Raw genomic sequence first — 27,849 nt, 5'->3', positions numbered from 1 at the left:
AAAGTACGTTAATGATGCACATTGACTCTCGCTGTGGAGACTGTTTTACTAATGAACTAAAGTGAAAATATCTTATTTAATAGATGTATAATCTGTAAGTAGCAGTTATGTGTTTTGATACTGTTGTAACTACATGCCCTAGTTTTAGGAAGATGAGAGATCCCCTCAATACTAGTCACATTATTACCTCTGCCTTTGTCCTCCATCTCAATGATGAAATGATCATAAACTGTGTTTATGTATTATACATGCTAAATGCTCCACAATTAACCTCTATGCAATCTTTAGGTGTTTCTCCCCTCAAGTTACAGAACCATCACTGAATTGCACGAATTTCATTAACTTTTGTCTATAAAATGAAATTTCGTGATGCCTTCCAAACTAGGAATATAAAATTCACTTTTTTCCAGTTTCCCTGGCTCAAGAGAACCAATACCAACTTTATAAATTACATTTACTGTACAAAACTAGAAATTAATACTGAACAGATATTTGATAGTTGTACAAAAATTAATAAAGATGAGAACAAAATACACAATTTACTTGTGTATTCTACACAAACTTGTCAGTGAAGATTTGACATGAAAACCAGTTATTTTTATTCAAGGATAATAAAGATGTTGACAAATGGTGTTAGTTTTGATCATTCCATTCTGACATAAATAAGGTTAAGCAAATACTTTGATAGAAGTAGGAATCTAAAACAGAGCCATAACCTGTTATCCATGTTATTACTCATATTGGAATGATGAAACTGGGAGAAAACATCAAGTCTGCTTTACAGTTACCAACATCCTTGGTTAATAAACGTTTCAAAACATTTAAAGCCTACTTTTCAGAAGTTTTCTTAAGCACTACACGTTTAAGAGAAGAAATTATTTTAAGTAATAACCTTAGCTTAAGTAAAGAGAAATTTATACTTGGATATGAATATTTAACAATGTGTATAGTAAACTGGAATTTTATGAATTTAAGTGCATTTAACCAGATCTTTTGTTAAATATATCAACCATGACAGCATCAATTTTTACAGATGTAGACTTTATTTAGTTTAATAAAAGTTCTAGATTTCACAAGATTAAGACAACCACAATGATATTAATTTAGTTTATGGGGTTCATCAACTTTTCAAGCAAAGACTGTATTTAAAGTCTCACAAAATATGAGGGCTATAACATCCTCAAAATAGTTGGAAGTGACATGTAATACGTACGCAACAAACTAACTGCTCAAGCAGTATATTTTCACATTACTTCACCAATATGGTCAGCCACCACAACTTGAAATTCCTTTAAGATTTGTTGCTCTTTACCTCTACAAATTAGAGGGTATTCAAGACAATTTGAGATATGTTCTTTGTGACTACAGGTTATGCAGTCTATAAACGTTCCTTGTATTCCCTACTTACATTAATATTGTATTTACAGATAAAGGAGGAGAATTTCTACTTTCTTTACCAAAATTCTGTCATTCAACAAGAATACCATATTCTATGAAAAATTACATATGTCCCCTATGACAATATAGGAATGAATGAATATTTCATTTGTATAGAATTGTGTTTTAGTATTAAAACGTGTCTTCAATTAAAAAGTTCCATACTGCCCTCTTATTCTCCAAAATCTTTTTATTAGGCTACATATGACAAACATAGCAATGGTTAAGTTAATATTACAGAGGTACTTATCAGAGCTGAGAGAGCCATTTGTTAATGCTATTGAAAGAAGTATTGGGTAAGTACAATGTGCACACCAACAGGAGTGAAGTCTTCTAGTTAAGTAGCAACAGTTAGTAAAGATACACTAATCAAACACTTCCTGTCTGTAATAAATATACACAGTCCTACACTTAATAAACTATGTATTACAAAACAAATGATACATTTATACAATCTGATGGAATCTGTGAAAGTTGTATACACTTACATGTTTGCACAATCTTACTAGTATAAACAATTTTCTGTTGTCAACATGAACCTAGTATCTACTATAATTTGTATTTATTAAAGTATTGATGGCAGTAACAATGTATGTTAATACTGGGTCATAAACCTAGATAATGTACTTTAACAATTTTTCTCAATGGACTACATTTAAATATTTCTTCAGTACCTATGTATAGTCTTACAATCCAACTGTATAGTTGTGGTTCTAAAATAAGAGCAACACCACCTAGCTAGCAGGGTTTAGATAAGGTTATGTTTCACATAAAAAATAGTTCACCAACGATGGATTCAGAACAGAGTTCAAAGTTACATTAAATTAACTTAAAGTGTACTGACAATAAACTATTTCAATACCATCACCCTTGGTTGGACAGCACAATTTTTCTTGAATCCAGCTTGGTAAGAAGGCAATATATAACAGCTAATATGCTTGTTATACCAGTTTACATATTTACAACTTGCTATTACTTTGGACTAGTCCATTGTCTCTATCAAGAGCACGAAGTATAGGTGGTAATCATGTTACCAATTCTCTGAGTAATGATTGGATATCTGGCTCTGCCTGCTGGACAGAAAAAACTTATTTCACTCATACACAGAATACATACTTAGCCAGCCCCAATTATTAAACTACAGAAATTAGTTTTAGTTAGAACTAGCAGTTTTAAATAACCATACAGTCCCCATCTAATATCTGTATTCAAACATGTTTATAATATATATACATATGCCAACAGAAATACAACTCAAATAACTAAGTGGTGGTTTTACACAAACAAGTTTGTCCAACCGTGTAATGTTTTACAAGCAAATGCAACACTATCTTAGGTTTATAAAACATTTCTAACCCTATCTGTGTAAGATTATCTGATCACCTAATGTTCTTCACAAACCTGCATTTCTAACATTGGGGTGTGTTCAGAAAACTGGAACTTCATTGCCTCCAAAAAAGGAATCCCTACTGTCAAAGGGCTTTATTTCCTCAAACATTACAAAATGACTATTAAATGATTCCTATTCTCCATGTATGTCAGTAAATATGTTAAAGTTGAGAGACCTGCCACCACCAAACTGAAACTTGTATCCATTCTCTTCATGTCCATTTTGCTGTCCATCATGAACTTTGAAGGCATCAAAGTGAGTGAAAAAGTCCGTTATAAGTGAAATTATTGGGATCCGTAATCACCCTTACCATTTTCAAAAGTAGCCATTCCAATTTTGTTGTACTGTTTCTTTTTGTCACAGTCAGACAGTATATGCTGTAAGTAAAATTACACTTTTAGAGTAAACAGTTTGTTACCGACATGCCATAAAAAACATTTTCAAACTTGAACACAGGTTATTTCATTTACAATAATTGTTTCAATTATGAACATTATTTGTAATTAGTCAAAAAACAAAAAATTCACAAACAATTAGCACTTATGCATCATTATAATAGATTATAAAAAGTACAACTTAAATAAAATACATAGTAAAACAGTTGTGATGGTAATATGTTGCAGAATGCTTTCTGGAGCTTAACATTACAAACTACGTATTAATCTGAGCCCAGAACTTGCATGCTACTTGAAATGTGTAGATAATTACTAATCAAACAGATTTTAAATACAAAATCATAGACGAAATACCTTGAACTATTTTAGTAAATACTTCTTCAGCATTTTCTCTTTATTGTTATCAGGGTGTTATTCGGCTGTCAACCTTTGAAATGCTTTCCCAATTTCTTGTTCAGATGCATTTTGTTTGATACCCATAATGTTATACAAGTCCGATTTTGTCAATGCCCAGGTGATGAAGAATTATTACCCCAGAGAGCACTGAAAGTGGCGAGTTTGTTAAAATACATTATAAACTTGAAAAACAAAAAAGAAAAATTAGCATATAAATTAGAGAAGTAACTAATTAAGCTGGATGTCTAATTATATCTTTAATCGTGACAGACATATAACAGGAACCTTATAAAATACTTTTTATACTTGCCATTTTTATTCAACATTCAAACAAGACTAAAAATACCTCATCAGTTTTCATTCTGTTACTAACCTACTTATCAACCCTATTGTTTGTTTGTTTTTCCATTTTCAACCTCTGATGCTAGACTTAGACCTTTCTACACAGTACTCTGTACTTTATTGAACTGCTTTAACAAAATTGAAGTTTTAAAGTTATAATGATAAAAAAATGCAATGAGTCTAATCTATGAAGAAATGAATGTTATTTCTTCCTTAACTTAAATTGCTGTATGTTCAAATTGTACACAGAAATACTAACTTCAGCAAAATATTTTTACATTTAACTATCGGTTTGAGGAACATTTTGAACGTGAAGAGAATGAGTTATGCACAGATAGTATTACAGGTACAATTTCACAGCTTTTCAATTAAGTAACTGAACACTGCGACAACTAACATTAACCCGAATTTCTTATTCTGGTTGGTATTCTATCAACTACAAACTGATTCTCACTATTATAACGCAGCATTGTTTCTAAACCCTTCGCTGTCCCTCAAACCCTAACAGTAACATTCCCAAACATTCTTGTTTCTACGTAATTTTGATACTACTTTTAGAAAATTATTTGTCCATATAGCATTTGTGTTAAACACGTTAAAAATATAAATTACAACAATACTGAAATACCTTATTAACTGTAGTTTGTTGTAACAACTCTTAAATATCTTACTATTAAAAGAAAATTAACTTCATATTCATGTAATCGTTTTATTGATGCCAGTCAAAATACGTTAACAATAAATATGGAAATGAACACTATACACAGTGTTTGAATGTGAACATAGTGTAAAGCTTTTATAGCACCAGTATAATAAAATACACTCCACGACTAACTATATTCTATACTTAATTTCCCACTCTTTATTTTTTTTTTTTGCGCTTTTCTCAAAGCTCTTCACATTTATAATGCTCCTCAAACTTACTGTTAAGTGTTCTGACTATTTTAACCAGAACTGAAACAAATTTAAATCACTATAGCGTATTTAATTAGTGGCTCAAAATAAAAATAGTTTATATATTAAAGTATTAAAACTCATGCTTACAAATGATGCGGATTTGACAACTTTTACACGCCTTCATTTCACACCACACCACATTCTAAAGAGTCTCTCTCTCTGTAGGTGTTTGGGTATATATATTTGTATACCCAGGAGGGTCAGGTACACTAAGACCTATTCCTCCTTCCATTACTTGTTGGAATGGCCTGATTAATACATTTACAGTAAATACAAAATGGCTGAAGTGATAGCATAACTTTAAATCTGGTTCTTTTCAGGGCAATGTCCATTTATATTGTTTTTCATTTTATTTTATTTTTTTAATAAGTCTAGAACGTAGGTGGCCTGTTTTGTTATTATTTTAAATTTTATTTTATCTTAAAAATCTGATGTACAAATTTAACGGGGAGAGGTGTTTAGGTCTCTCTTCATCATATATACAAGACCTGTCTAGTTCGCAAAACAACTCATTTTTTCGCCAATTTTTATCAAAATATTTTATTGTACTATGTAGAAGTCCATCTGGTATTGTTTGTGTAATTGTGCATGAACTTTGATGAAGTTGTTTTAGGTACTTTGTATACTGATGTAATTAGTGTGTTCTGTAATGTTTGGAGTTTGGTTTGTAATTGTTTTTCACTTACATTACGCTCCACGCAGGAGCTGCATAGTCTATTACTGGTCTAATGTATGTCTTGTATATTTTAATAATGTTTTCTGGTGTTGTTAAGTAGTTTTTACCAGTTAGACTCTTAGCATTGTTTATTCTTAGACAAATTTTAGTTTTTATGTTATTTACATGTTTTATCCAGGTACGTTTAGAATCATATGTTGACCCTAAAAATTTTGCAGATGTAGCAGTTTGGAGAAACTCTCCGTTCATGTAGATCTGGGGTTGTACTTTTTGATGTTTTGTTGATTTTGAAAATATCACTAATTGCGTCTTCGCTGTGTTTATTTTAATTCTATATTTTTGGCAGTATTCATACAATCTGTTTAGTTGTGGTTGTAAGTTAGTGGCTGCTATTTCAGGTGTTAGGGCACTTTTCCAAATTGCTACATCATCAGCGAACTGTGACGCGTATCCATGGTTTGGGTCTTTGAGTGGCATATTATTTACATACATGATGAAGAGAATAGGAGTAACCACCCCTCCTTGACAGACTCCAGCCTTTGGGTGAAGAACTCGAGAAAGTTCCCTCTACGTTTACTCTACATTTTCTATTTTACAAAACATTAGATAACCAGCGAATAATTCCTCGCGGTAGTCCCATTTCATACATACGGAACCAAAGACCATTGTGCCATACAGTGCATTCTTTTTTATAAAAGCTGTTTATTATTGTTTCAGTTAACCTAATTAAGTGATCTGTTGTTTGTCTATATTTTCTAAATCCGTTTTGTTCTTCTGGTAATTTTGAATTAATCTCCAAAAATGTGGAGATTCTATTGCTTATTATTCTTTCGAGAATTTTGCCTACACAGCTGGTCAGGCTGATCGGTCGATAATTGTTTGCTTTATTGGCTGGTTTTCCTTCTTTGTGGAACATTAAAATATTAGCTTGCTTCCAAGAAACTGGGATGTATCCAGAGTATAGAGATAAATTAAATATGGCTAATAGGTGGTCAAATAATTTTGAAGTGCCTTTTTTTAGAAGAATTGTTTGTATTCCATCATTTCCAGGCGCTGTTTTTTGAATTTTTGATTGCTTGTTCAAGTTCATTTAGTTTGATTTTTATGGTGACTAATTGGTTATTGTAATCATATGTATTATTAGTGTTGCTGTTTATAATGTTGACTAGAAAATGTATAGTTTATATAATTCTATGTTACTTGTTACGTGGTTCTTTATTTTATTCTAGTAATAGTTGTTCATGTCCGAGTCATTGTGTGTTTTAAATGTGTTTTGTAATTGATGTTTGAAGGCTTCTGCTTTTTCTTTGTTGGTTTGTGCTGAGGTGTTGTTATATTCCGGTGTTGGGTATTTTCTTGTCGTGGGTTAATTTGTGAATCTTTATAAGTGTAGCTAGAACTTACTAGGGTCGGTTTGTTCGTTTAGTTGGGAGCAGAAGTTTTCCCATTTTTCTTGTTTTAGCTGTTTAATTTCTGCTCTAATTTTGTTTCTGATGTTGTTAATTTGTGTTTTATTTCTTGTTCTCTTGTTGCCATGAATAGTCTTCTTAATTGTCTTCATTGTTTTATCATTGTTAATAGTTGTTTGGTTGGTTTCCATGCATTGTTTGTGGTTGTATATTGTTGTTTTGGTACCGTGTCCGTAGCTGCTTTCAGAAGGCACTCCATGATTACTTAACTGTAACAATCAATTTCTGATTCGTTATTCGCTGTATGTTTAATTTTGTCTGGTAGTATGTTGTCTAATACTTTTTGAAATTCTTGCCAATTTGCTTTTTTGTAATAAAATTTGTCTTGCCTATAGATTTTATCTTTATAGGGGGTGAGATCGAAGACACACCATATTGGAAGATGGTCACTGTCAACATCTTTTCCCACATTAAAATTTATTAGTTTTTGTCTAACATTAAAAGAGATAAGGCAGATATCTAGGATATCATTTGAATTAGTTGCATAGGTAGTGTGGGTAGGTGTATTATCATTAATAAGGGATATGCTATTGTTATCTATGAATTGTAATAGGTATCTGCCATTGGAGTTAGTGGATTTACATCCATAGTTCTTGTGTTTGCTTTTCAGATCACCTATTACAATGGTATTTTGGTTGTGGGAAAAGACATTGTACATGAGATTTATGTCTATACACTTTGTTGGAGAACAGTATAATCCTGCTATTGTTATTATCGAGTGGTTTATAAGAGGATATCAACCACTATATTTTCATTGCTTCTGTTTATTTAGATTTCAGTAACAGAAAGATGGTTTTTATATAGTAACATAATTCCTCTGTTGATGTCTTGATTATTTGTTCTATCTCTTCTTATTAGGCCCGGCATGGCCTAGCGCAGTAATCCGAGGGTCGCGGGTTCGCGCCCCCGTCGTGCTAAACATGCTCGCCCTCCCAGCCGTGGGGGTGTATAATGTGACGGTCAATCCCACTATTCGTTGGTAAAAGAGTAGCCCAAGAGTTGGCGGTGGGTGGTGATGACTAGCTGCCTTCCCTCTAGTCTTCCTGCTAAATTAGGGACGGCTAGCACAGATAGCCCTGAGTAGCTTTTGAAATTCCAAAACAAACAAACAAACAAACTCTTCTTATTGACGTATAGTTATATATTTTGAATCTATTTTTAGTATAAATTAGTGTTTCACTTATAATAAGAATATCAGGGTTAATATCTGTTAAGTCTTCGATCTCGTGTTTCTTATAAGCAAGTGCACCTTGGATGATGATGCTTAGAACTGTGAATTTTAAGATTTTAGCATGTATCCTGTGATTGTTGTTATTTGCGGTATGTGTGGTGTTGTGTTTTTTAGCTATGTTTATGAAAAAGTCTAAGTTATTTTTCGATTGTTTCGGTTTTGTAAATTCTGTAATGAACTCTGTAAGAATATTTTAAATTAAGTATACCATGAGACTTGTTTCATCGTTTGTGTTTTACTGTAAGATTGTTGTTTTCTTGGTTGCTTGTTGTATCTGTTATTTTGTTAGGTTCTCGTAAATTGGTTACTGTTTTCGTTGAATTTTGTTGTTCTTTTGGTTGTGTAGTGTTTTCTTTCAACTTTTGTGCATATGTAATTGGTCCTGTAGTTGTGTGTGTTTGGTGTGTTATCTTGTGTTGGTTTTATTGTTTTTATTTCATAGATGCGTTGTTTTATCTGTTTATATTTCTCGCATCCTTTATAATTTGCTGTATGTGTTTCTCCACAGTTACAGCATTTTGGTGTAGCTTGTTTTTTTGTTTTTTTTACAAGCAGATATGTGGTGTTCACCCCCACATTCGCAACACCTCGGTGTTGCTAGACATGCCGCTGAAACGTATCCATATCGTTGGCAATTAAAACACTGTGTAATTACTACTGCTGTTTTTAGTTGTTCCACTTGAAATTTTTGGTACCACAAAATGATACCATTGTTTATCAGTTCCAAGATATTGTAATGTTGTTCCATGTCAACTCTTACTAAATTTATTGCTTTATTTGTGACCTTGGATATAATTTTTTCCACTTTGGTGTATGGTATATTTAGATTGTGTAATGCTTGCTCATTATCCTGTTTGGTTATGGAGAGGTGCACCCCACGGATTACTATTGCCTTAGGCTGTGGTTTAGTTCCTGGTAAGTGAATATTTGTTTCCCGGTGTGAAGGCGTCCTTGGGTCATTCTTTAAGTAGTTTATTTAGGTCATCAGCTTCTTGACCTCGGACAAGGACATGGCCCCTTGGTAAACGCTTAACGTTGGCTATTTCAACACCTGGTTTACATCTCAGTGATGTCGAGAAACCCACTTGTTGAGCCGTTTTTGCATATAAATTGGTTTACATCTGCTAATTTCCGCTGCTAATTGTGGTTGATTATATGTGCCAGACACGCCTTCAATAATAATAGAATATTGGGGTAGTTTTGTTTTAGATGGTATATTTTTGGTTGTGTACTTTCGTTTTTAAATGAATTTCTTTTTGACACTACTAGAGTAAACTTTTGGTTTCATTAGTTTGTTCGTCGCTTTGTTCTAGGGTTTTTTCTTGATTAGCTTTTGTGTTATCAACATTCAAGGCTTTCTTTAAATTAGTATCATCATTTGTATTATTTTTAATGGAGGAAGGAACTGTCTCAACCTCAGTATGGGAAGTTTCTTCTTCTTCGTTTTCAGAATTTTCACTTGAATTAGTTAATTTAACAATTTTTCTTTTTGGTTTTCTTTTTTCTTAAATTGTTTTCTTTATCACTTTCTAGAGATGTTAATTTTGCTTTTGCTACATTGCAAAGTGCCAGTAGCGGGGAATTTTTTTCTAAGTTCGAAATTAATTCTAATTTTTGGCCACCAAACGAACTAGACTTACTTTGTTTATTTTTCAGGCCATTCTTTGTAGATGTTCCTTCTTTTTGCGGAGTCATGGTTGTATTTTCTGCTGCAGTGGTCGTCATCGCTTTTTCCTTGGCAACTCGCACTTTCGTCGTCCTAGTTGGATCTCTCTTTTTTCTTGAACTGCAATTATTTTTGTCCAAGTGGGTATAGTAGTTTATCTTTGCCCAGATAAGTGAAGGTGGTTCTCGCAGGAAAATAGTTATAAGTTTTCCTATATTATTCCTCTATACTCAAGTTGCAAAAATTCGCCTGTTTTAGATCAGCTTGCTCTATTTTTAAACATTAAACCAGTGGTTCTTAACCTTTCAGTGTTTCAAATCAGTAATCATTTCGCACTGGAAACTTAAATATAAAATAAAGCATACTCTTATGTAAAATATAGATTTGCTTTAATTATTTATGGGCATCTATTTTTTAAACATTAAACAGATAACAGGGCACGAATCTATCTGCTATTGGTTGTAGGATAACAAGTATTAAATTTCCTTTTCCCAGAATACCTTAAGATAAACATCATGGAGGACGAAAGACTAGTGATATCGTTGTTAGGACGTCGTGACGATGATTCAGATAGTTCAGATGCTGTTAAAGGCAAGGCTTACAGTTTTCAGCATTATTTACTGGTTAAGCACGATAGTAATTTTTATAGGTTACACACTACATAATAAAAGTACTAAGAAAGGATACATCTTATCGTACTAAATTGAATGCATTTATCTATTTTTGTCGATCCTCTTACCCTGAGCAATACCGTCTCTGTAACACTAACACAGTGCAACTTCAAGTAATACTGACAACTGTCTAGTAAGTTGATTTTGCAACATAAATTTGGAAAACTCTAACACTGTGTTTTGAGATAAACCAGAACTACTTTGTAACAAAAACCATTTATTTAATAATAATAATGTTCAACTGATGATTTAGGTAAAACATTTGTGATGAAACAAAGGCAAAAGTTGGTTCCAAATGGCTGCACAGTTAGAAGAACCTTTAATTAAAGGATATAAAAGGAGGCTGAAGTGGAAAAAGTGACTATATTACTGAAGTCTACCCTCATCAGGTCAGAATAAAATGAGAACATTCCAGAATGTTTGGGGGGATATCATAGATAGACTGTTTTACACTCGGGCATTGTTCACATTAGAAGTAACCCATTTCTTTCTTTTTTTTTGCCTTAAATACAAAACAGTTGGCTGTTGAGTATACAGTGAATGGTAATTCTTTTTCTGTTAAAGACAGTTGAAATACCATAATTGGAAAATTTTGCAGTATCAGGTTTGAAGTAACAATCCTTAGATGATGGGCTTTTGCCAAACTAATTTTAATATTTAGTCAGTAGTTTTATTTTATTTAATGCAAAATAATTTACAGTATTTTAGTATCAATACGATATTATTCTGATAGCGCCATGCTTTTGCCAATTGGAGAAGTTACTGCCTAGCATGAATGTGATTTTCTTGAAGTGTCCAACAGATTTTGTGTTTGTATTAGTACAAATCTAATTGACTTGTATGATATCCAACAGATTTTGTGTTTGCATTAGTTCATATCTAATTATTTTATATGATATCCAACATATTTTGTGATTGTATTAGTACAAATCTAATTGTCTTGTATGATATCCAACAGATTTTGTGTTTGCATTAGTTCATATCTAATTATTTTATATGATATCCAACATATTTTGTGATTGTATTAGTACAAATCTAATTGTCTTTTATGATATCCAACAGATTTTGTGTTTGCATTAGTACAAATCTAATTGTCTTGTATGATATCCAACAGATTTTGTGTTTGCATCAGTTCATATCTAAATATTTTATATGATATCCAACATATTTTGTGATTGTATTAGTACAAATCTAATTGTCTTGTATGATATCCAACAGATTTTGTGTTTGCATTAGTACAAATCTAATTGTCTTGTATGATATCCAACATATCTAATTATTTTTTGATATCCAACATATTTTGTTTGCATTAGTACAAATCTAATTGTCTTGTATGATATCCAACATATTTTGTTTGCATGAGTACAAAACTAATTGTCTTTTATGATATCCAACAGATTTTGTGTTTGTATTAGTACAAATATAATTGTCTTTTATGATATTCAATGGATTTTGTGTTTGCATTAGTACAAATCTAGTTGTTGAAAATAACATCCATCATATGCTGTATTTCTGTTAGTGGAAATCTAATTATCCTATATAACATCCATCGTATGTTGTGTTTGCATTAGTACAAATGTAATTGTCTTGTATGATATCCATCATATGTTGTGTATTAGTACAAATTTAATTGTCATATATATAACCTCCATCATTTGTTGTATTTCAATTAGTGGAAATCTAATTGTCGTATATAACATCCATCATATGTTATATTTCTATAAGTGGAAATCTAATTGTCATATATAACATTTGTATTTGTATTAGTACAAATCTAAATGTCCTATGTAACATCTATCATATGTTGTATTTCTGTTAGTACAAATGTAGTTGTCATATATAACATCCATAATATGTTGTATTTGTACTACAATGAATCATGTTGTCCTATATAACATCGATTCGTGTGTCAGTACAAATGTAATTGTCGTGTATAGCATGCATCATATGTTGTATTTGTATTAGTACAAATGTAATTGTCATATACAGGGTGTTCGGAAAGTAACTGTGCACTTGTATGTTTATTAACAGACATGTTTCAATATAGAATACAGGAGGTAAATATAAATTACAATTATAAACAATGTTGAAAGTGACCCCCATTGGCATCAATACAGGCCTGGATCCTTCTTATTTTGTTTCTAAACACCACTATCAGTTGCTGGCTTGAAATAGGCTGAATAAAATATGATTACAAAACTGCACAGTGACTTTCCGAACACCCTGTATAATCTCCATCATATGTTGTATTTCTATTAGTACAAATCTAATTGTTGTATATAACCTCCATCATATGTTGTATTTGTATTAGTACAAATCTAATTGTCATATATAACATCCACCGTATGTTCTATTTGTATTAGTACAAATCTAATTGTAATATATAACATCCACCGTATGTTGTATTTGTATTAGTACAAATCTAACTGTCGTATATAACATCCATCATGTGTTGTATTTGTACTACTATGAATCTTATTGTCCTATGTGATTTCCAGTAGATAGTTTTATTGATATTTCTGCTCATATTCCCTATAGAATGTTGTTTAATGTATAACAAGAGTTTCAGGTAGTGTAAATGTTAAATGTTATGTAGTTTATTACCCTAGTTTGATTCTTTCAATGTTTTACTTGGTTTAAAAAGTGTTGGGACAAATGGTTTAAGCTAGCCATCTTGACCAAGTAATAATTTTTCTAATATTCTTATATATTTTAAAATGTTTAATATTGTCTTACAAGGGTATTAAACTTCTTATCCAATGTGCAGAGTGCTAGAAAACCGTACATCACCTTTCCCTATCTTATAAAAACATAAAATATAATTTTTAGTTTATTTAACAGTAAAAGTTGAAAACAAACTAGATAAGAGAATCGCATATTGAGAAAATAAGAAAAATAAAATACATTGACAATTAAGTTGTTTGCATGATTTCTATAAATTTATATTTTTAAAATTTCTCAAAATTTCTGCATTAAACTTGGAGACACTGCACATAATTTTTTGTGCAGTGTTTTTAAAAAAGACAACACAAAGGAATTGTTGCAAGTGTCTAATTTATATGATGTAAAACAAAACATGGTTTGTTTTTTGTTGCCAGATTTATTCTATTACAATAAGAGCCTAAAAGTAAAAAAAATATATATATTTTGCCATTCAGGGAATTTCACTGTTTTATTTTTTTAACTTTCATGGTGTGAGTGTGGAATATTTGTCAAGTTAAAAAAAAATTATTATATGAAAACCTAGAAAAACATGACTTTAATACTCATTTTAAATTGTACAGAATTTATTTTCAGACAGAACTCTGTATTTTAGTAGGCTTCTTGAGTTAATGTATGTTTAGCAATACAGAACCATAGAGAAGTCAGTTTTGTCGGGAATGACACTTAATGACATTTTTCATATAAACTCTTCACACCATGTTCTGTGGTTGGTAAGGTTCTTTTGGATTATTTGTTTAAAATAATACAAGGTCCACCTTTGTAATGATAATTAATTAATTTCTTCAATCATGTTCACTTACAGATGTAATTTAATAAATACAACTAAATGTATCTCTAACTTCAAATGCAACGTTTCGATATAAACTGTGGGACTTGAGTAACTCAGTAGTAGAGTAGATGCAACATCTCTCGCTCCTAACACTCGTTAGTTTTCAGACACTGAACTATCTCAGTTAATTAATGATTACTTACATTTATTTCTATATTGTCTATGAAGCTTCTGGATTCTTAACTTTAAATCTCTATGGTATTACTAAAAATGGCTGAAATAAGCCTTTACTTCAACACAGTTGTTTCTGCAATATTTTCCTTCTGCAGATGACATGGTGGATAAAAGTGATAAGGAAAAGGGTAAAATCGAGACATTTCCTATGACATCTCCCTTCCATCACAGCACACAGTAAGGAACTTCAAATATCTGTTGGATCTTGTCATTTTATAAGATTAGATGCCTTTAATTTGATATTAACAGTTGTTAGTATTATCATATTTTGTATTCATTAAATTTCAATTCTTTACCAGTATTTGGGTGATGACTTGGAAGAATTGACTGGAAGAACATTACTAGATGACAACAGTTGTCCAAACCTACCACTTCTTCCACTGCCAGGGATTGTACTTGTACCAGGTCAAACAATTCCACTACAGCTATTTGAACCCTCAGCTATTAGTATGGTGAAACGAATTATAGAAAAGGATCATACACTCGGTATAATCAATTCTAGGTTAGTATTTGAACCACTATTTTTAATAAACATTGTTTAATTTCTTTCTTAATCAGCTTATTAATAGAGAATGAAGTTTTTTAAATCTAGTGAGAAATTATTATTAGGCTGAGGATCATGGATGAGGCTTAGCTGAGGATCATGTTACAACACATTGTGTAGAAACTATTTTTTTCCAATCTCCATTATTGCATGTATGTTGAGCTTGAACTATATATATATATACACACACACACACACACACACACACACACAACTAAAGAGAATATCATTATAAGTAGCAATGATTTACTTTTAACCTGTACTTGTAAACAATGTGAATTAACCCTTGGAACTATGAAGAATAGACAAATCAGTAGAAGCACTTGTAAAGAAGATGAAACTTATTCTGATATCACTGCACAACAAAGTTTTTGCTTCTTGAACACTGTTGGGAGTTCCTTATAGATTTTGGCTGCTGATCACGAAAATAACATCCAAATTTGCCCATCACATACCATTTCATTGAAATCTTCAGTTTCACCAAAACATTGCTACAATGGAAAAACGATATCAGGGCAACTGGAATCCGTCAATGCTTGCTGACTACTGTTGGACACTGCAACGTGATGCACCGGACATTGAATACAAACAAAATTCATGAGCAAAACACTTTTAATTATGTTGAACTTATAGCATATTAGAAACATAAATGCAATGAAATACGTTATTGCCGGAAAATAGTTAACTATTTCTCATAGTTCCTACGTGATGAAGCAAAACCAAAACTATATTTGTGCATACCCACCAGGTACCTGTCACAATCAGCAAAAACTTTAAAAAAAAATTGTTGTGCAGTATATTTAGTTACTTCATCATGAAAGTGACATTTTCTACTTCTGTGGATCATTTTTATATAACTTATAAAAACAGGTTATCAGGTCTGGGTTAAAATGTTACAGTGATGAAAATATTAGCTTGTTTAGGATAATAATAACTTAGATTACTTCTTTATATGGACATTATTAACTAACAAACGTTAATTTGTTTTTACTTCTTGGTAATCTAATGGATAAAACTGAAAAAAGTTGTTTTATACACATCCACCTTATATGCTGCTCTTTTGGAAATGGTTGGTATTTGTAAGAGTTATATGTATTGGTACTCTCTGCAGGATAAAGTATAAGCAGTATATAATTTATGTTTTATTTAAAAGTTATGTCAGGTGTCTTATGACAGGTAATGTAGTCTGGTTCAGTCAGATGTTTTATTTAAAAATTATGTGACATGTCTTATGACAGGTAACATAGTCTGGTTCAGTCAGATGTTTTATTTAAAGTTATGTCAGGTGTCTTATGAAAGTTAACATTGTCTGATTCAATCAGATATCAAGCCCTTTCACCAGGTGTAGTGTGTGTTGGAACTACAGCTGAGATAAGATCTTACAGAGAAGAAGCTGATGAAAACATTGGACTGTCTACTTTGAGACTCAAAGCAGAAGGTCGACAACGATTTGAGATTTTAGAAGCAAGACGACAGATTGATGGGTGAGTGTATTTTTCTTTCTTTCATGGAAATGAACTATGCATTAGGAGAAACACAAATATTTGCACAAATATTGAAAATTAGTGTGCATGTGTTTTATACATTTAGTCTTCCCAACTTGAATTGTTACATTTTTGTTTAGTGTGGTAATGGCCAAAGTAAGGATTCTTCCAGAAATAATGGTGGATGACCCTGGAGGAGGGATTAGACTTAGCTGTCTTGACAGGTTTAGAACTCTACCACTGTCCACAATGGATACAAACACACGTAGCTCAGGCCTTGATTCTGATAGATTTAATTCACCCCTAAGAAGGAAGGTGAGGATGTGTGTAACTGAAATATGCAATATATAAGTAATATATAAGGGGCAGACAAAAAACATGGCTCCACTTTGAAAATATTAATTTGTTACATCTTTTATTAGATAACTCAAAAATATGTAAAACTATATGTTTGTTGAACCCACTTTATGAGATCTGTTCAAATATGATCTCAAATCTAATTTTAACACTGGACTTTGTAAATACCTGAAATCTTCATAATTTTATTTACATTTTCTCATAACAAGTGTTGTGCACCTGCTGTAGTCTCGTAGATCTTCTCATTTCAGTTAGCCTACAAAATGGTCAAACAAGTTTCATAGCAATTGTTGAAGTAGAATCCCCAAAAAAGGATTTAGGACTGATTTTAAATGTTTGTGACATTTTATTGATTGTATTTCCTGGATACAAGAAGTGTTAAATAAGTATGTGCTGAAAGAACCAAGATCAAACTCAGACATAATCATGAGATTTTGGTCTGCTCAAACTTAGAGTTAGTGCATGTCAGATTTTGAAATAATTCAGGTTAATTATTCTAGAGTAAAGAAACTTTGTGTTGAACTAAAATCTAATGAAAACCAGTTGTTATCCTGGGTCAGGAAGGAAGTTTAAAAGCTGTGATTGAAGAGATTGTTTTATTAGTAAACATTCTAAATCCGCACTCCAACAAAACAACAATTAGTAGATGAATCAGAGGCTCAGACTGGGGTCAAAATTTCTTGTAAAACTATTTAGCATCTCCTAAAAGATAAAGGTATCAAAAAAAAAAAATTCAATAAATCATTTATTTTTAAGAATCATGTAGTTTGGTTATCATTAGCTTGTGAACATGTTAGTTGGAGTGTTTATGATTGGAAACAAGTTGTTTAAAGTGATGAGTCATTTTCTGTCCTGCAGTACCAATCTACTGAATTTATTTGGTGGACAAGCCAAGAAAAGAAGCAACCCTAGGCCATGCAAGGCACAGTAAAACATTCATCAATGTTTGGTGTGTTGTTTTTTTGTGGAATGGAGTAGGCAATTTATGCTGTGTCAAAGGAATTCTCACAGAGGAACGTTATCTTGAAATTTTGATTCATCATCTTCTACTGTTTGTTGATCACTTTTGTCCAGATAATTTTCTGTTCTTGCAAGGCAATGATCCAAAACATGCTAGTGAAGTCATTAAAAGGTATCTTAGAAATAAGAGACTTGATGTTATAGAATGGCCAGGTCAATCACCTGATATCAATCTGACTGAAAATTTATGGACAGAGTTAGACCAATTAATGAAAGATTACAAGCCAAACATAGAAGATGTACTTCATGAAGTACTCAAAGAAGGATTGCAGTCAATCACTCAGGAATATCTGTACAAACTAAAAATATTCTTTGGCGATGTGAAGCAGTACTGAAATTCAGAGGAATGCTGACTAAATATCAACTTGTGAAACTCGTTTGTGTTATTTTAAGTTTTATTTTTACATTCAATTATTGCAGAGAAACTTGTTTGATCATTTTTTATGCTAATTGTAATAAGAATGTCTAAGATACTACAACAGGTGCACAACATGTTTTATGAAGATACTACAGCAGGTGCACAATACTTGTTATGAGAAAATGTAACTAAAATCAGGAAGAGTTCAGGATTTGAAATCATGTTTGAACAGAATTCACTGAGTACATTCTAAACACATGGTTTTACATATTATTTTGTTATCTAATAAAAGATCTAACAAATTAACAATTTTTCAGAGAGGGTTAATTTTTCTTCACCTCTCTATATTAAAAGATGACAGCAACTAGTTTTAATATTTGTAACAAATAATGCATTAACATGTTCAGTATGACAGCAAGTAGTTTTAATATTTGTAACAAATAATACATGAACAAATTTAGTATGACAGTAACTAGTTTAATATTTGTAACTGATAATAGTTTAAAAAAGCACCTCTTTTTGTGGATTATTTTCATACCAGAAAATTTGTTTCAGTTTTTCATTTAACTAATATTTTCTTCTTAGTACGACAGGTTTGACTTTGCTAATTATACGAGGTGGCCACGATGGGTTTATCACCAATATGATGCTGTAAGTTGTTTTTAGTGCCTTAACCTTTCAGCATGCTGTAATGGTAGTTGGTGATATATTTATTCAGTCATTTTGATTGTATTACATTGTATTTCTCAGTTTGTGCTTTCGTAATGTTTAGTGTGTCTTGATGTTTATCACTAATAATAAAGCATCCATTAAAAAGTATAGTCACTATTTAAATTTTACAAACAACCAACTCAGTGTAGTATCATACTGGTGTTTGATTTCACTGATTTTAAATTATTATAAAGTTTTGTTTGGAAGCATTTGTATTAAAATAAATGATCCTGTTTTCCATCTATTCTGATGCTAATTTAACTACTAAAGATACAACACATTTTATTAGTTCTTAGACTTTACTGTGTATAATTATTAACTCCAACAGAGAAATTTTCCCCTCTCCTTGGTAAGGTTGGAGTGAGAGAGTTTGTATTTTATTGAAAAATAGTTCTTAAATAAATCTTTACTGATGGAATGTTATAACTATATGCAACCCTGTATTCATACTAGTTGTCTTTATAACCACAGAGGGGACAGAACTGCTACTTAAAAATTGGGAAGTGGGAATATGTTAGATTTTGGGCTTTATTTACTTATAATGTGAAAGTTGTTACGAGTTTATATAAAAGTTGTATCACTTGGTACTGCTGGCAGTGATTTTGTTTTAATTTCAGATGTTGATAGTACAGAGAATCATACAGGAACTTCAGAAGTGGAACTGTTTTATACCTACAGACAGAACTCCAAGAACTCCCTTGGACTTCTCTTACTGGGTCGCATCTAACTTACCACTAGACGACAACAAACGGCTTTGTCTGCTTGGTTTAAATAATGCCATTCAGCGATTGAGATGTGAACTATCAATGTTGAAAAGGGTAAGTAAAACCAGGCACTATTGTAATTTTGGAAAGGTATAAAATCTATTAGCTCATTATGATTGTATTAATTAGTAGCTTATATACAACCACCTGACTATTATTTAGTAATTTGTATATGTGTTACTAAATACTACTTCTTAACTAGTATTAAGACATTTCATTCACTATCTACTTTCCAAAGTGAACAATGTTTGTTATACCCCTTAGAGAAGATACAAGAAATACAACTTACAGACATATTCCCACAACACAATTTGATTGAAGTTAATACACACAAAACCATCTAAACACATTTTACAACACTCCTGTGAACATGGATTTCAATACAGACTACTAACTGTGACAATGAAACAGGCGACTAACAGTGACAATGATACAGGCTGCTAACTGCGACAATGATACAGGCGACTAACAGTGACAATGATACAGGCTGCTAACTGCGACAATGATACAGGCTGCTAACTGCAACAATGGTGCAGGCTACTAACACTGTCATGATGATATGGGCTACTAATTGTGACAAACATACAGGCTACTAACTGTGATGATGGTACAGGCCATTAACCGTAGTAATAATTAATGTCCAGTTCCCACAACATTACAGCAAATACCTTTATCTTATCATTTGAGAAATATTTACTCAAGAAAGGGGAAGTGTGTTAGTACATCATATGTTAAGGAAACCCCTTTGTTCATTCTTCATTAAATAATTGCTAAACAAAGAGTTAGTGCACTGTAATAAAATTTACAAAACTTACCTCCTATCACACTTACTCAACTGCCAGGGTTTTATTCATTACCCAGCTAATCATTGGTCTCATTTGTTTTCACTTGCTTCAGTCTTTCATACTTCACTTTATTGGCTTTGGTGATATTTGTCTCATGACACTCTCCATATCCGTCAGTGCACACTATATCCTGGTACTGTACGTAGGCACCTCATCTTAGATATTATCATCACTAGTGGTCCACAACTCATCACACTAAGGCTACAGGTTGGGATCCACTTAAGTACATACATTTATATTGAGGTCCAACATGTGATATAGGGACTGTGGCCCTCTAACTCAAACCTTGATTATTAGAATCTCAGAAATATGGTTGTGGCTTGTCCTATTGTGATGATTACTCATGCACTATTCCACACTTGATACAGGATGAAAACCATACCTGTTCTGGATGTAACACAATTCCTCCACTAGGGTGCCAATCTTCTCTTGACACACTCATAATCTATGCAAATACTTTGTGTCGATAATAACTTTACTGGCCCCTCCACCTTATTAGTGTGAGATTCTAGTTTTAAGCATGCTTTGGAAGTTATCTTCTTAAATTGAAAATGTATTCCCAATAATATATATCCTCAACACCCTTCCTCCCCACTAAGAGCCAGTGTTAGAGAGTAGGATTTAGTCAATCTCAAAAAAGTGATGACAGTATCTGAATGAAGTTCTTACATACAAGAGCAATTATGTAGGGTGTAAAACATGAAAAAAATCAGACCAATTATTAGGTGGTCAAGGGAAAAAACCCTGGCCTATGATTAATAGCTGTAAGTGTGAGGAGAGGTAAGTATTATTGGAAATACATTTTTCTATTTAAGAAAATAACTTTAAGGAAATTCCCCAGTTCATTCTTTGATAAATAATCACTAAACAAAGGGTAAGTATGGATGTGTTGCACATCATTTGGTCTATGATGTGGTAAATAGTTACTTTTGTAAATTAATGCCTTGTCAAATGGTAGAATTTTGACGTGATTTTTATTGGCTGATTTATAAGCAGAGAACACAAGCCTTTTCATAAAAACAGTAAGTCTGACTTAATCAAAACAGATTTTAACATTTTTCTGTTTACACGTGAAATAATAGTACAATTAATTCACCACAACAGCCAGTTTAATCAAGACTTTTAAGAAATTATATTACTTCATGATACTTCTTACTAAAGAACGATTTGGGAGCAATATAACAGGCTTAAGTGATACTATTTTTTGCATTGTTTTCCTACAGTACAGAACACTTTGCTGTCGAAACACAATGTGTAACATGGATATTGCTAACCGGTATGACACTTTTAGCATGTCCTTGGAAGGTCCCCAAGGGACTTATGTGAACCCAAGTGGTTACGTGCATGAGATTATAACAACTTATAAAGCTCGGGGACTGTCATTATTTGAAGTCCTTCAACAGAACAAAGTTGGTTTCCTGGGTAAGTATGTATATTACTGTGTAACAGTTTCCATTTATATGAATAAAGCATGTGCAGTTGTATGTCTTTAACTTTTCTTGTAAATATCTTGATCAAACTCCACAAATCTGACATCATTAGAAATGCTTTTGTCTGAGAATACATATGTTTCAGAATCACTTTACCTGTTTTGATTCGTTAAAATGTGCAGTGAGTGTGCTTGCTACACAATGTTACCACATGATGGATGCTTACTTTTCAACTTTAGTTTGGTTTTGTTTTTTTGGTTTTTTTATACAAATACCATCCAATACAATTTTTATGGGATTTCTCAATTTATTTAGGTTTAAAATACAGATGTACAGTTCATTTGACACAATAGACTAGTGCAGCTGTAAACAAACATTCTACATATTCAGCTAAGTTTGCCTTCATTACAATTACTTACTTTGTCTCATAGTGCTAAAAACACCTTTAGCAGCTTTGTTGTTAAGTTTTACTCTTCATTTCTGTAAAATCATGTCAAACAATGAATGCTCACAAATACATTACTATATTGTTTACATATTATTCCACACAAAATGTTTAAATAGATAAGGATTTATCAATCTAACACACAATGCCTGAAAGAAAGCATGGTTGAATGCTGTCCACAAAAATAACCGATTAAATTTCAGTAAAAGGGTTACAGCTGGTACTTCTTAAAGTCTTTCTGTTGCACAGAAACACTTCAAAATTTGTTAGCAATATTCAAGTTTTCGTAGCTAACCATTGTAAACAAAAATAGTGTAAGAAATATGTTTAGGTGAAGTTAACAGATATATGTGTGTGTGTAACATGTGGCAAGCAAACTTTCCATCACAGGTTTTGAGGTTGTTACTCAGTACTTTTTCTTGTATTGCTTTAATACATCATGTTTCTCATATGAAATAGACTTGTTGCTGATATCTACACATTTTGAAGTGTTTGATTTGTTCAAAGGTATGCTTGGACTGCTGCTTCATGCAGTGGATGCGATAACCATGTTGGGTGGAAATTTACTACCACTAACTGCAAACTGGAGCCACAGCAGTTCTGGGGATTATGTCGAGCTTCTCTGAGGCCTGCGTTCAGCTCTGATGGCAAAGATGAGCTGTGGGAACCAAACATCTAATGCATAACTGAAAGCAGAGTTTTCAAAACTATTTTGATATCAAATATCTACTGTCATATCCTAGTCAGTGTTTTATTTGAAAACTGACATCAATTATGCAAATGCTTAAGTTAGGTTTAGAATTGTTGTCATAGTTTGCTACATTCTTCACTTCAGTGTTGAGTGTTATGGTTTGTGTTATTTAATTCTGCTGGGACAGAACACAGATAGTATAGAAAAGTAACTCAAAATGTGTGGTATCTACATGTAAAAACAAGAGCCATGAACAAACTCGAAATGTAAGATAACAGGAAAGACTTGGTTTGGTATAGAGGTTAAATTGCCTTGAGTATAATTACTAAATAACAACAAATATAAAAAACATTAGTGGTTAACATAGATGTCAAAGAAGTCCTACACAGATCCTTATTGTGAAAAGTGAAAACTACATGGTCATCTTGGATATGAAGTTCACAATCCAGTAGATTTGTTACATGCATAATTTACAAACTTTTAAACTCGCAATCTTCAGCTTGTAATTTAAAGTATTAAAAATTTGATGGCCTGGATGGTTAAAAAACAACCAATCTTGACTAAATCCATAATACTATATAATTGATATCCACAATTAGACTTTCTGAGCTTGGTGCTTTTAGGAGTTTCCTATAACTTGTATTACATAATGTGTCACATCTGTTAAAGTAATAGTTTCATAGCATGTAGAATCCTTCAGTTTGAACTAATGCCAAATGCATGTTTTACTCTTGGTGCTGAACAAAAATTTTGTCTCCTGGTCAGGTTTCTAAAGCATGCTTAAAGTAGAGCCTGTTGTATATAACAGTTTGCAACAGATTTGAAACACACCTGTTTTTTTTTAGTTACAAACAGGAGCTTATCTATGAAATTAAGTTCATGAATTATTTAATGAAACAAAAGGAAATTAGTTTTGATTAAAGATTTTTTAATTAATCCAATAACTCCAGACAGAACCTTACCAAACATCTTCTCGTTAAACATAGTGAACAGTGACAGAGAACAGGTGGCACCTATATTTATTTCAAACTGCAGGCAGTAGTTTGTTGTACCAACTCATGCTGTAGATATAAGTAAAATTTATCACATAAATTAACTAAAGCTATGTACTGTCAATTACAGTTAGTGGTTTGGTGGAAAACTGAAGAAACTGAGTGTCCAATTAAAGAAAAACAACAAATGTGGTGTTAAAACTGAAGTTTGGTTATGGCTGTTGTTAGGTTGCTACTGTTTTGTAACTACTTGAACTAACCAGTAAAAGTTATATTATGTACACAAGCCCTGCTAATGCTTAGCTTCTAAAACTGTGATATCTTATAAAACTGTTTGTCTTCTTAAGTACAGGCTGTTTTGAGCACTTTGATTCTGTTCAGTTTTACTTACTGAATGTAAACCAAGCCAAAAGTATAAAAAATACAATCTTAAGGTGTGTTATTAAATATCCTACTTTCATATTAAATAAAATAGTTTTGCAAATAAGATGTCTGAAAAAGGGAATTATTCTATTTCCTCAATGATTTAAACCTACAGTACTGTCTTTACTAGTATGATGAAAGTACGCACGGTACAGATGACTTGAACAGAAAAAGGGCTTTACAACAACATCATTTAGAAGAGAACAAAGGAAAACAGTGATTTATTTAAATAAATTTGTTTCATATAAACTTATTATTCAGTTTCTCATTAAGAGACATTTTATGCTCTAAGTAAGATTTTTCTATATTGCACAACAGGGGTTTTTGTTCAATTATAAGTTATTTGAACAGAGGTAAAAAGATGCATTATTTCCCAATTTATGTCCTGCCCCCTGAAAATTCTGTCTAACATAAAGATCTTTTCACCATTGCTATTCAACTTCCATGTTATCAAATGCTAAGAGTTATTTTCTATCTTCTCCAAAGCTTCTGACCATTTTATTTTGTAACAAAGTATCAACAAATGCCACAACAACTTTTTCCCAGTTGTATGACTACCTACTAACCAACTCTTTCATTCCAAAGTTAAACTCACATAATGAACTACTTCAGTTACAGAAGAAAGGGGTCCTTTTTCTCCAAGCAGCTATCCACATGGTTTTGTAAAGCCTGAAAGTTAGTAAAACCCATATCACATCTTGGACAGCAGTAAACCATTAGCTCAGGTAATTCCATCTGATATCTAAGATCCTGAGAAAGAGAAAAAAAACAAAGTTAAAAACCTTTTCTGTGATAACTATTTACTGTGTATAAAATAAAAGACTAAAGATCTTAATGTGGCAGAGGAAGTAACGAATGAAGTATTTTACACTCCTTGTGACAGAGAAAATACTAGAAGTTAAATATTAATCTACTACAACTGCTCTTTCTACACAAAATACTAGAAGTTGAATATTAATCTACTACAACTGCTCTTTCTACACAAAATACCAGAAGTTAAATATTAATCATGCTAGAACTATACTCTTACTATAATCTTAATATTGAGCTATTACTACAAACAAAGGAAGAGAACAGAATTTACTTTATATTTTACAAACCAAGAGGAAAGGGGAAGTTATTTTGTATGTACAAATCAAGGTGGAAAGGCGAATATAACTTTTAGTGTTTAGAAAGAAACATAATATTATTAGTATTTTCCAAATGTTAATTTTAAGGAGTTGAAATTGAACAACAGAGAACATTTATATGAATCTTACCATATCTGTGGGATCTACTGGATCTCTGACATCTGTGTTATTGCTGATCTCCAATTCTGTTTCTAGGTTTGCTAAAGTGTGTTCTTCCTTTATTTTGTCAGGATCAGTAGTTAATGGTTGAGAGTGATGGACATCCCTGAGAAGAAAAGTAAACTTTGTTTCTTCTGTTCCAGTACTCAAGGATATAGATTGTCATTCATTAAAACTGTTGTTTAAAACCAGACAGGAGTTCACGATGTTGTCGTCAATATTCTAACTTCAGTTTATTAAAACCTGTTCACCAGATCTGTCAGATATAGTGACCAAGAGGTAAGAAACCTGATCTTAGGGTTAAATTATTTATTTCATTTAACAACATTAAAGATTTTGAGCAATATTATCAGATGTAATTAGTAAAGTTCTATAACAGTTACAACTACACTGTTTTACTGGATGAATAATCCATGAAATACCAATTTTCAGGAGGAGACAGCTCTTTCTGAAGTTGTACCACTTGAGAATGAGCATATACATTAATTTCATCCATCAACTCCTGATTGTGATTCAGTAGTCGTTGGTACTCCTCTTGTGTTGATTTATGGGCTTTTTTTTCTTGATTACACTCTTGTCTGTAGAGTTCCACCTGGTGGTCAGAGCAGTAACATTAGACAGAGAAAGTATACTTGTTAATTGACTGAATCTAGCTAGGATGTTTATGGATGTTATTTGAAGCTGCTAGCAATGGGACAGCAGTTCCAAATGTTGTCCTTAAACTTTCTACACAGATGCAGCACCTTCAGATAGATCAGAAGTTATGTAGTTATATCTCACACATTTTATTTAAGCCTTTAATAAACATATAAAAACTTAAGCTACATATTTCACATAGCTATGTTTTACATACCTTAGATAAATCTAGATAACCACTATTACTCAACTACACACTAGAAATTCCAAATTAATACTAATATTTAACTACATGTAAAAGTAAAACACGGGTTTCAGACTCCAGTGTTTACTTCTTTTTGTGTAATATCTACCCACTTTGTCTTTCATCCCACCTGTCCTTCTAAAACAGGCACTCTTTCCATCTGAAGCTTCAACTGGCTTAAATCATAGTTCAGTTTCCGCAGTTCTTCCTTGTAGCGAGCCAGTAATTCTTGTGTGTAAACAAGCTGAGCAGTCACAGCATCCAACTCTTCTTGGTGTTTTCTCTTCTCAAGCTGAATCCATGCTTCTCCCTGGGTACCCTGTAAAATATACACTCAGAACCAATCAAACAATGCCAGCTGAATCCATGCTTCTTCCTAGGTACCCTGTAAAATATACAATTAAAATCAATTAAGCAATACCAGATGAATCCACACTTCTCCCCTGGATACCCTATGAAATATACACTCAAAATCAATCAAACAATACCAGATTAATCTACACTTCTCCCTGAGTACCCTGTGAAATATACACTCGGAACCAATCAAACAATGCCAGCTGAATCCATGCTTCTTCCTAGGTACCCTGTAAAATATACAATTAAAATCAATTAAGCAATACCAGATGAATCCACACTTCTCCCTGGATACCCTATGAAATATACACTCAAAATCAATCAAACAATACCAGATTAATCTACACTTCTCCCTGAGTACCCTGTGAAATATACACTCAGAACCAATCAAACAATACCAGCTGAATCCATGCTTCTCCCTGGGTACTCTGTGAAATGTACACTCAGAACCAATCATCCAATACCAGCTGAAACCACACTTCTCCCTGTTAAGTATACACTCAGAACCAATAAAAAAATAACAGCTTAATTCACGCTTCTTCTTAGGTACCCTGTGAAATATACACTCAGAACCAATCAAACATACCAGATGAATCCACACTTCTCCCTGCGTACCCTATGAAATATACACTCAAAATCAGTGAAACAATACCAGTTGAATCCACACTTCTTTCAGTTTCCCTGTTAAATATACACTCAGAACCAATCATACAATACCAGCTGAATCCACACTGCTCCCTGGTTTCTCTGTTAAATATACACTCAAAATCAATCAAACAATACCAGATGAATACATGCTCTTTAACTTTCTTACATAGATGAGAGCAAGATAACTTTTCACTTTCTTACACAGACAACATCTGAGATAACTTTTTACTTTCTTTGTGCATTCAGATAATAAACAA

General features: G+C 32.3%; 2 protein-coding genes and 1 long non-coding RNA gene across 9 annotated transcripts; 1 reads left to right on the top strand and 2 right to left on the bottom strand.

Moving 5' to 3' along the window:
* Positions 1 to 316: 316 nt before the first annotated feature.
* LOC143238325 (uncharacterized) lies at positions 317 to 5,412 on the bottom strand. Its single transcript, XR_013020527.1, has 4 exons — positions 5,005 to 5,412; positions 3,577 to 3,765; positions 2,839 to 3,204; positions 317 to 2,510 (listed from the first exon to the last, which is right to left on the bottom strand). It is a non-coding gene; the product is annotated as an uncharacterized LOC143238325 (long non-coding RNA).
* A 4,540-nt stretch (positions 5,413 to 9,952) lies between these two features.
* LOC143236924 (protein cereblon-like) lies at positions 9,953 to 25,901 on the top strand. Of its 6 annotated transcripts, XM_076475610.1 has the most exons (11): positions 9,955 to 10,099; positions 10,455 to 10,550; positions 14,453 to 14,534; positions 14,657 to 14,859; positions 16,224 to 16,385; positions 16,526 to 16,700; positions 18,706 to 18,771; positions 19,449 to 19,649; positions 21,664 to 21,862; positions 22,823 to 25,146; positions 25,782 to 25,901. In XM_076475610.1, exons 4-10 carry the CDS (start codon positions 14,807 to 14,809, stop codon positions 22,939 to 22,941), a joined length of 975 nt encoding a protein of 324 aa, XP_076331725.1. In that variant the 5' UTR covers positions 9,955 to 10,099; positions 10,455 to 10,550; positions 14,453 to 14,534; positions 14,657 to 14,806; the 3' UTR covers positions 22,942 to 25,146; positions 25,782 to 25,901. The 6 variants fall into 6 exon arrangements, with proteins under 6 accessions (XP_076331724.1, XP_076331725.1, XP_076331726.1 ...); XM_076475609.1 differs by lacking the exon at positions 14,453 to 14,534 and having other exon boundaries at positions 9,953 to 10,099; XM_076475611.1 differs by lacking the exon at positions 14,453 to 14,534 and having other exon boundaries at positions 10,455 to 10,763.
* LOC143236925 (uncharacterized) lies at positions 25,034 to 27,025 on the bottom strand. 2 transcript variants are annotated; one of them, XM_076475614.1, is made up of 4 exons: positions 26,721 to 27,025; positions 26,133 to 26,302; positions 25,681 to 25,816; positions 25,034 to 25,171 (listed from the first exon to the last, which is right to left on the bottom strand). In XM_076475614.1, the coding sequence occupies exons 1-4, from the start codon at positions 26,748 to 26,750 to the stop codon at positions 25,034 to 25,036; spliced, it is 474 nt and encodes a 157-aa protein (XP_076331729.1). In that variant the 5' UTR covers positions 26,751 to 27,025. The 2 variants fall into 2 exon arrangements, with proteins under 2 accessions (XP_076331729.1, XP_076331730.1); XM_076475615.1 differs by having other exon boundaries at positions 26,704 to 26,730.
* Positions 27,026 to 27,849: the final 824 nt, after the last annotated feature.

Source organism: Tachypleus tridentatus, chromosome 13 (genome assembly GCF_004210375.1).
Source record: "Tachypleus tridentatus isolate NWPU-2018 chromosome 13, ASM421037v1, whole genome shotgun sequence".
Classification (NCBI taxonomy): Eukaryota; Metazoa; Arthropoda; class Merostomata; order Xiphosura; family Limulidae; genus Tachypleus; species Tachypleus tridentatus.
This window is presented reverse-complemented; position numbering and strand designations above follow the sequence as displayed.

Excerpts from the sequence above, each read along its gene's own strand:
- LOC143236924 (XM_076475609.1), top strand. The coding sequence starts at position 10,521 with ATGATTCAGATAGTTCAGATGCTGTTAAAG. Across the intron at positions 16,386-16,525 it reads GCAAGACGACAGATTGATGG|TGTGGTAATGGCCAAAGTAA; the intron begins GTGAGTGTATTT and ends ATTTTTGTTTAG. Across the intron at positions 19,650-21,663 it reads AACTATCAATGTTGAAAAGG|TACAGAACACTTTGCTGTCG; the intron begins GTAAGTAAAACC and ends GTTTTCCTACAG.
- LOC143236925 (XM_076475614.1), bottom strand. The coding sequence starts at position 26,750 with ATGGAAAGAGTGCCTGTTTTAGAAGGACAG. Across the intron at positions 25,817-26,132 it reads CTGTCTCCTCCTGAAAATTG|GGATGTCCATCACTCTCAAC; the intron begins GTATTTCATGGA and ends TTTTCTTCTCAG. Across the intron at positions 25,172-25,680 it reads CAGTAGATCCCACAGATATG|GATCTTAGATATCAGATGGA; the intron begins GTAAGATTCATA and ends TCTCTTTCTCAG.